This window comes from Schistocerca gregaria, chromosome X, assembly GCF_023897955.1.
Source record: "Schistocerca gregaria isolate iqSchGreg1 chromosome X, iqSchGreg1.2, whole genome shotgun sequence".
NCBI classification, from domain to species: domain Eukaryota; kingdom Metazoa; phylum Arthropoda; class Insecta; order Orthoptera; family Acrididae; genus Schistocerca; species Schistocerca gregaria.
The window spans coordinates 574,646,207-574,655,596 of NC_064931.1; the positions used below are offsets into that span (position 1 = coordinate 574,646,207).

Below are 9,390 nucleotides of genomic sequence, written 5' to 3' on the forward strand. Positions count from 1 at the left end.
CACATTTCTCAAATAGAAAGTAAGGGGAAGATGTGGTGCACACCTGTCTACGAGCAATAAAATCTTCCGGCCTGCTGCACCTATTTTCGCATCGACACTTCGAAGCCAGCTTTCGAAAACTTTTGTCGTGTCATAATCCATGATTTCTTGTTACTAGTGTATTTTGCGGGAAACGTGACAATAGACAGTTTTCTTCATGGTAATTAATAATGTTTGAACGTGATATATGTTCCAAAATTCTGCTGAATATCGACGTTAACGATATGGGCCTGTAATTTAGTGGATTGCTCCTACTACCTTTCTTGAACATTGGTGTGACCTGTGCAACTTTCCAGTCTTTGGATTCGGATCTTTCGTCGAGTATGATTGTTAAGTATGGAGCTAATTCATCAGCATACTCTGAAAGAACCTAATCGGTATACAGTATGGACTTTTATTAAATGATTTACGTTGCTTCACTGCTCCAAGGATATTTACTTCTATGTTACTCATGTTGGCAGCTGTTCTCGATTCAAATTCTGGAATATTTACTTCGTCGTCTTTTCTGAAGTCATTTCGGAAGGCTGTGTTTAGTAACTCTGCTTTGGCAGCACTGTCTTTGATAGTATCTCCATTGCTGTCGCGCAGAGAAGGCATTGATAGTTTCTTGTCGCTAACATACTTCACATACGCCCAGAATCTCTTTGGATTTTCTGCTAGGTTTTGAGACAAAGTTTCGTTGTGGAAACTGTTATAAGCATCTCACATTGAAGTCAGAGCTAAATTTCGAGCTTTTGTAAAAGACCGCCAATCTTGGAGATTTAGCCATTATCTGCTCCTAAAACGAAACATTAATCTTTAATACACATGTAGTTTGCAAGTGAACCCTGACGATACAGTTTAGTAACATGATGGTATATACCTCTCAGGATCCTTAAGAAACCTAAAAAACAAAAAAAGACAGCTGTGGTGTCTTCCTCCTGTTGTTGCTGCAATTTATTGCGCTACAAATGCTCCCGCTTGTAGAAACCATTGTAGAAATCAAAAGGAACAACCACTATTCGCTTTCACGATCGCGCCAAACTCATAATTGTAAGTTACTGGCCGCTTGGGGCGCTGCTGGTGCGGTTCGCAACAAAATTGAGGCGAAGTGTCGCGACTGTTATGTTAGACTGTTCTAATACTGCAGTGCACATTGATGAAAATAATACCAGAAACATTTCAAGCTATTTATAATGTACTGAAGGAGGAATATGTGAAGGCAAATAAATTTAGTACGTACTGCAGTCATGAAATTTTTTTATTTCCACAGAAGTTGTAGATTTTCTCCTTTATATTCTCAGGGGTATACCCCGGCTGTACTTCATGGCTAATAGCATCCGAATTTATTTATTTTTATAACTCTCACTTTTTATTCTGTTTTTGTATTCTGGATGTCGTAAGCTATACAGTGCTTCATCTGCCTCGAATATTTCTATCAATTTCTTTATAGATACGACGCACCATGTAAATTTGAGAGTCATATTGATAAACATTGTGTGTCAGACAGCTGCAGTGATGCTAGCGCTCCAAGCAGTTGATTTCTCCATGCAGTAAATGTAAGACGAACGCTTCCTTTGATCAAATATAAATCCTAGCTTACACGACGACATTGGGTTGCGCCACTCGTTGCGTGGAATGAGTTTCACGCTAGTGGTTTCGTGTGTGTGTGTGTGTGTGTGTGTGTGTGTGTGTGTGTGTGTGGACTCGGTGACACCGGTATGCACTTCAGTTTTGTCGATCCCTGAGTCGTGTCTGAAATAAAAGTTTTGGCAGCTGCACGTCGCAAGAGTGATGGAGTTAAAGCTTGTTGCGTAGAATCGGTGCTTAAGAAAAAAAATAAGAAACGTGTTTCGATTTGTGACTGGATGAAGGAAAGACGTCAGCTCGGTTGATCAGCATCACTGCTGAAATAATTTATAATGGAAGATCCCAGAAGTTCTTTTAATTATCTTAGAATGTCACCAGAACTGTTCACATTTGTTCTAAATAGAGTTAATTATGCAATAAGAAATAAAGGTACTGTAATCCATTAAGTACTGTCGCCAGAACTGAAATTACATATCATATTACGTGCAGTACAATCGAGAATACTCGGCATGCTATAAGATACGTTTCTAGTTGGCGATGACGTTATTTCATTAACACCAATAATTATTTGAAGCAGGCTGCATTAAGAAGATAGATCCGTGCAGTGGCAATATTTCAAAATTCTAACATACGTGAATGGAGAGCACTGCAGCGACATTTTAAATAGATGAATATTGAATAAAGAATGCAGCTTGTTGAATTTGTATAGCCTTCCCTCCTGTCAACAATATTCCTTAACATAGAGCTGGCCAACTCGAATGATGGGATATTAATATTGTAGACGAGAGCATTGCCACAGCTAGAAGTACACTTGCTTGTATTTTTCTTAATTCAGTTGTATATGTGCTCCTAACTCAATAAATTTTGCACTGCAGCTAAGATATTGTCAAACCATCTATGTTATGATTGCACATGATGGCCTCGGCGGCATATTTTGGTACTGCAATATGTTGCATATTTTGGTAATCAGCATCACTGAAATCTCACAGACACCTATCGGAGCATAGATATCCAAAAAGCGAAAATTATTCTCAGTTCCTCACTTCATATTTCAATTTGTCTACAGTCTACAAACACACATAACCTAAAAACTCATGCAACTAGTACCGCCATAGTTGGAACACGCCAAAAGTGTTTAGTTTCGCCAACGAGATGCGCGGCGCGCATACGCAGTGACCGGTGGTGAAATGGCCTACAACCTTGTGTCGTGTAAACCACAAAGTCAAGTGTCAACCACAACCGTCACGTAATCCCACACACCATATAAGAAGGAGAAGCGCCTCAGTAGCGCTAGAACTTCGTCCACGGCAGAGGGTACACCCCTTAGTCATGTGCGTCTGCATGTAAACTAGGCTTACGTCAAGGTGTTACGTTGTTGTTGTTGTTGTTGTTGTTGTGGTGGTGGTCTTCAGTCCTGAGACTGGTTTGATGCAGTTCTCCATGCTACTCTATCCTGTGCAAGCTTCTTCATCTCCCAGTTCCTACTGCAGCCTACATCCTTCTGTTTAGTGTATTCATCTCTTGGTCTCCCTCTATAATTTTTACCCTCCACACTGACCTCCAATACTAAACTGGTGATCCCTTGATGCCTCAGAACATGTCCTACCAACCGATCCCTTCTTCTAGTCAAGTTGTACCACAAACTTCTCTTCTCCCCAATCCTATTAAATACTTCCTCATTAGTTATGTGATCTACCCATATAATCTTCAGCATTCTTCTGTAGCACCACATTTCGAAAGCTGCTATTCTCTTCTTGTCCAAACTTAGAACTGTGTTCCCATCTGAGCTCTTGATATTCATACAAATGGCTGTCTTTTCTCCAAAGGTCTCTTTAATTTTCCTGTAGGCAGTATCTATCTTACCCCTAGTGAGATAAGCCTCTACATCCTTACATTTGTCCTCTAGCCATCCCTGCTTAGCCACTTTGTACTTCCTGTCGATCTCATTTTTGAGACGTTTATATTCCTTTTTGCCTGCTACATTTACTGGATTTTTATATTTTCTCCTTTCATCAATTAAATTCAATATTTCTTCTGTTACCCAAGGATTTCTACTAGCCCTCATCTTTGTACCTACTTGATCCTCTGCTGCCTTCACTACTTCATCCCTCAAAGCTACCCATTCTTCTTCTACTGTATTTCTTTCCCCCATTCTTGTCAATTGTTCCCTTGTGCTCTCCCTGAAACTCTGTACAACCTCTGGTTTAGTCAATTTATCCAGGTCCCATCTCCTTAAATTCCCACCTTTTTGCAGTTTCTTCAGTTTTAATCTAAAAGTGTTATATGTGATGAAAGAAAATTTGGCCAATGCCTAGCTTTGACAAAGTTCCTTATTACACTATAAAATTTTATTATAGTCTAATATCGGCCTTACCAATCCATTTCCCCGCAACCCACTCTGAAACACTCCATCATAACTTGTGAACACTTTGGATATTTCGCCAGGACACGAAAAAAAAGTGTAAGTATGAAAAACGTGTAAGTGAAAGACGTATAAATGAAGTTTTACTGTATTGTTTCACATTTACATATTTGTGTGTATTCCATCTGTGATGAAGAGTACATGGAATTGTGGTACTTCAGCAGAGTTAACGACAAAAATGATGATGCAAATGAAGAAGTGTAATGACACCTTTACTGATTGCTTGTAATCAGGAACTCAATGAAGCATGCAAGTATGGTTACTTTCAGTTTACTGTTAGATAATTACAGTTGTATCCTTGACAGTAGAAAAGGTGGACATAAGATATGAAGTGCATGAAATACCAAATGTCTGGCTTTTGTGTGGAACATCAGCATTTCGCATGCACTTTGGCACTGCTGTTGTAAAAACAACTTGTTAATATCTGTATTCTTATGTGACCAATTAAAAATCGTATTATGAAATTGAGAAGGATACAGTTGGTGATGTATCTTTTCAGAGTCTTTAGAAGATTAAATGGTAAAATGACATTTCGCAAGGTTTCTATAGGACACCTCACTGAGCTCCATATTCTGGATAGGCATTGTGGGTGTAATAGCACCTCTCTATTCATATTATTTGTCATACACAAAGAGGTAAAAGTGGAATAGCTGCATAAATTTAGCAATGTTTTTGCATTAAATATGCTATAACTGAAAATAAACTACAGAGGTCAAAGTAGGTTTTGTGCTATTAGCCCTCAAAATAAATCGCAAGCACTCATTAGTTATATACTTTGTTCATCATAAGAATAAAAAGTACAAACATGGTGATTTGTCAGTAGCCATAGCACTCATACACTGGTGGTGTTACTCACTTGGAAGGAGGCTCCACTTACGTATTACATATCTTATTACTATGTTACTGTAAGCAAAACTTTAAGATATTCTAATGTATTAACAGCCATCAATGTTTTTCTTAATCATACTGTAACTACATAGTTTTTATTTCAAAAATTGTGTACATTCACAATCTCTGTACTGTTGGGCTCCGATTGCCTCGCTGTTAGTATGTAGTGCGAAAATGGCTGACACTACTTCCTGCTCCATAGTGAAATGCATGTGTTTAATGTCACAAAAAAGTGGCAAGAAACAGATTGTTCTTAGTGTCTTTCACAAGTATACAGAAAAAATCGGCTTTGAAGTATTCTGAGGACTTTATTTATTGAAATTAAGGCTTCTTCATCAAAGGCATGTATAGCTGGGTCAGTAATGTTGTAGAATCGTAATCTGGTAATTCAGTGGATCATTGGTTCAAATCTATTAATGGGTCATTAGCTCAAACCTCACTTTTTTTGATACCTACATCTTTTAAATGTAAAATTCATCAAATGTGCTAATTAGCACAGGTCTGATCTTTTTTTTTTTATGAAAAGTGCCTGTCTCCTTGTTTATAATTACATACTGCATGCAAAATTCCAGTTTTCATTCCAAATACGAATTCATAATTATGGATATTTTATAAAAGATTTGTAATAAAGGTTGTTTACATTAAGAAAATATAACAAATTAAATTTTTAGGACAAAAATGAAAAATTGGATACTCTTTATTTTGGCTGTGTCCAGTGGTTTATACCACATATGTGGTCTCACACGAGTCAAAGTGATAAGCTTCATAGAAACACGGAAAACAATTTTCACAGTATTGAGCACACTATATACAAATGCTACAGTTTTACATTTGACACTGTACCACTGCAATGTGAACCCAACAGAACTGACGTGGAGATAAGTTAAGGGATGTGTCACAAGAAATAACAAGACATTTAAGCTGCCAGTCATACTGGAATTAATGCACGGTGTCATAAAAGTGGAGGAGAAAATGTGGCGTGTGGATGGCTTCGTGGATTGTGTTGTTGATGGACTCGTTATCAACATTGCAGATGACAGTTCCAGTACTAAAATGTATTTCTTGGATTCGGATACGGAAGGAGTTCAGCAGCAAACCTGAAGAAATTATCAGTACTTATCATGCCGAGGAAGCCAACAAAGCTCAATACTTTTAGTGGCTTCAATATTTAACTATATGTTGAAATCCCTGCATGAGTCAGACATAGCTCACACAAAAAAATTACTCTTGGGCTTAAGTTGGGAATTTTCATCACTCTTATGTTTAATTACAATACTAAGTTGGCTAAGAACGAGAGCACATTATGTTTTACGTGTGGTTACCTAAGATGTGTGTTGTATTTCTGGAGTTTTGCCAAATATGATTCCATTCTTTTTTTAAGAATTAAATGATAGTCAAAACTATATTGTCTCTCTACTCATCTCACTTTATGCATTAACTGCAACTGCTCACATCACTGCAGGTTACTTGGACCAGTGGGCTGGCCTGTGCTGTTAAAATTAAATGCCCTGGTGAAGCAGTTGTCCCATATTATTGCTCAGTCAATGTGTGCATAATACACAGCATAAAATGTATAACTTTTATTCTACTTGACTGTACATGAGGCAGCTTGGCTTCCATCCCATGTGTAATGAAATCCAATGAGATTTCAGTAAACATGGACGAATTCATGATGTAATGTTTACATTAGATTTATTCTTATGATGAACACAGTATAGTTTATTTTATTTGTTTCAATTCTGTGGTCACGGTTTTTCACAAGTGCACTATGGATAAGGTATTAATGTGATGTTTGCATGCATTCTGCAGAGGACATTTCTGCCACAGTTCACATGTTAATATGTTTGACATCTGTCATAAGTTTTCAAATAACTAATTTTTAATGAGTTTTAATGCTGTGGAAAAAACCATTACCAGCTAAATATGCCCTGATTTTCTGCCTCCCCCTCCCCACGGTGATTTTGAACTATAAAGTGAACACACTTTCCTTTCAGGGTCAGTTAAAAATGGCAGCTCAGGCTCACTTGAAAGAATATTGTCCATAAATGGAGACACCTGTGTTTGAGCCCTGCCTTGGCCCACAGCCTTAACTGTAACGTGTTTATTCCACCAAGATTTAAAAAATCTCATCTCCATTACAACCAAGTTAGACTCTCCACTGCATCAGTCATGTGTTCAGTGCTAGTCTTGTAGCATTGCAGGATGACCTCTGTGGAATTTTGAAGCTGTGTAGATGAGCCATTAGTAGTTTAAAGCATTTATGGGAGGAAAAGCACCACCATTAAAAGGCAAATGCCTGGTCCAAAACTCGGTTTTAATCTTTAGCAAAGGAATAACATGTCAGGTATTCTGTCTTGAGTAAAAGAATTTTCATTATCAGAACAGTGTCTGGTTGTGCTCTCTCTCTCTCTCTCTCTCTCTCTCTCTCTCTCTCTCTGTGTGTGTGTGTGTGTGTGTGTGTGTGTCCGTCCACACACACACACACACACACACACACACACACACACACACATCTCTCTAGCTGTTAGAGCAATGTTTACTCCTTATTGTAATTTGTTTTCCTTATTTCTCTAGGTATTGAGGCAGTCAAAAGCTTCGTTTGCACCAACAATAAATCTTATCAAAAAATGTATAGAAGCCTTAATTGACAAGCAGTATATTGAACGTACTCCACATTCACCAGATGAGTACAGCTATGTGGCGTAAAAATGTGACTCTCAAGATGACTCTTAAGGATGCAAAAGCATTTTCCTTGATTTTGAATATATGAATGATTACTACGACTACAGTTATTTACTAAACTTGAGAGAGTGATTGAAAGTGTAAACATAATTTTCATTGTAATTGTGTTTCTTTTGCAATTCTGATTGTGTTTGCATTGAACTTGTTGAGCCACTTGTATTCCAGCAGTGTTTTGATGTTGCTTACAGTGTGAATGCAATTATGCTTTGTGGCTTTTGATAACTGTTGTGAAGTATGTAGTTGCTGTACAGGATTAAATTAAGACTGTTGTTTGGGAGGGATCTCCCCCCCCCCCCCCCTCTCTCTCTCTCTCTCTCTCTCTCTCTCTCTCTCTCTCTCTCTCTCTCTCTCTCCTGTGTGTGTGTGTGTGTGTGTGTGTGTGTGTGTGTGTGTGTGTGTGTGTGTGTGTGTGTGTGAGAGAGAGAGAGAGAGAGAGAGAGAGAGAGAGAGAGAGAGAGAGAGGAGACTTGGGTTCACACATATTTGTGTGGGTTGAGAGAAACCTGGAAGGGAGGGGGATGGTGTGTTGTCTGGATGTGAGTGAGGAGGGGAAATGGGTGTATATGTAAGGTCATTCCTCTGAATAAGTTTTTCTAGGAGGAGAGTGATGTAGTTGTTATTGTTACTGCCATTGTTGATGAAAGTTCTGAAATCTCTCATGTAATAAGAGATATCATCATCTAATGAGCGATATCTTCGTAGAGAGTGACCTCTGCAGCTATTTCAAATTGTGTCTAGAGAATTGAAAGAAATTACTATGTATGGAAAAGAAGCAATGTTCCGCTTAAAGATGTTCTTTGCAACCTTGGCCAAAGGAATTTAAGAGCAAAATAAAATGAAAGAATGGGCAGATCAGAAACTTTTCTGTCTGTTTTGTTGACATCATAGTATTAGGTGATCTGTTCTGTGTGCAGAGACTGCTAGTGCTACACATTCTGTCTTGCACTTCTACCAATATATTTTCAGAATACATGTCTATCATAAGACTTTAAACTTCATTTTGGTGCTTTTAATCAGCATGTATTTACCATTTTCCTAGTTTGTAACTATGCTGGTACTGTGCAAAATGTATGATGTCAAAAATATTTTACCTGCTTTTGTAGAGTGAATGGGAAATGCAAGTTGCAGTTGTTCACCCCATTTTCCCTCCAGGAATTCTGTAACTGTATTGTGGGATGTTGTTGGTCTAGCAGAAGAAAATATTTAAAATATTTCGTACAGTGTTGATATGTTGTGTTGATGTGTACTAAAGAATGTATGTCTTAATGTAAAATATAATAAATATTCTTCATAGTTCTAAATTTTTATATTAAAAATTTCCTGACTTTATTATTTGAAACACACTTCCTCTATGGCTATGTTGCTATGACAAAGTAAACACACTAGATATCCACCACTACAGCTTCTGAAGACCATAAGTTTAGTAGCTGATGAATACCTCATTTCTGGTTAATGTTGCTACATTACTTCCAGTTTTTGTTTTTCATTTATTCAAAGACTTCAAGATTAGCATTCTTACCTTTTGTACTTCATTTTGCACACAGATTACTGTTATCTTCCAACTACTGTCCTTTATAGATTTTTGTTTGCCCCTCACATTTATACTATTCCTCTTCTCGTACAACTCTGATGTTCCCAGTGTGGTTGTACGGTGTCTGAACACCACTCAACCTGTTCCACCATTCCATAACTGCATTGCTAAACATCTGTGTGTCTAACCAGCCAGTAAG

The 9,390-nt window shown here is 37.8% G+C and overlaps 1 protein-coding gene across 2 annotated transcripts in view; it reads left to right on the forward strand.

Moving 5' to 3' along the window:
- Positions 1 to 8,953, forward strand: part of LOC126298761 (cullin-2) — a 168,831-nt gene extending 159,878 nt beyond the window's left edge. For both annotated transcript variants that reach the window (XM_049990209.1, XM_049990212.1), the window contains exon 15: positions 7,493 to 8,953. In XM_049990209.1, coding sequence (XP_049846166.1) covers positions 7,493 to 7,624 — 132 coding nt within the window. In that variant the 3' untranslated portion in view covers positions 7,625 to 8,953. The remainder of the gene's footprint in view (positions 1 to 7,492) is intronic.
- The last annotated feature ends 437 nt before the right edge of the window (positions 8,954 to 9,390 follow it).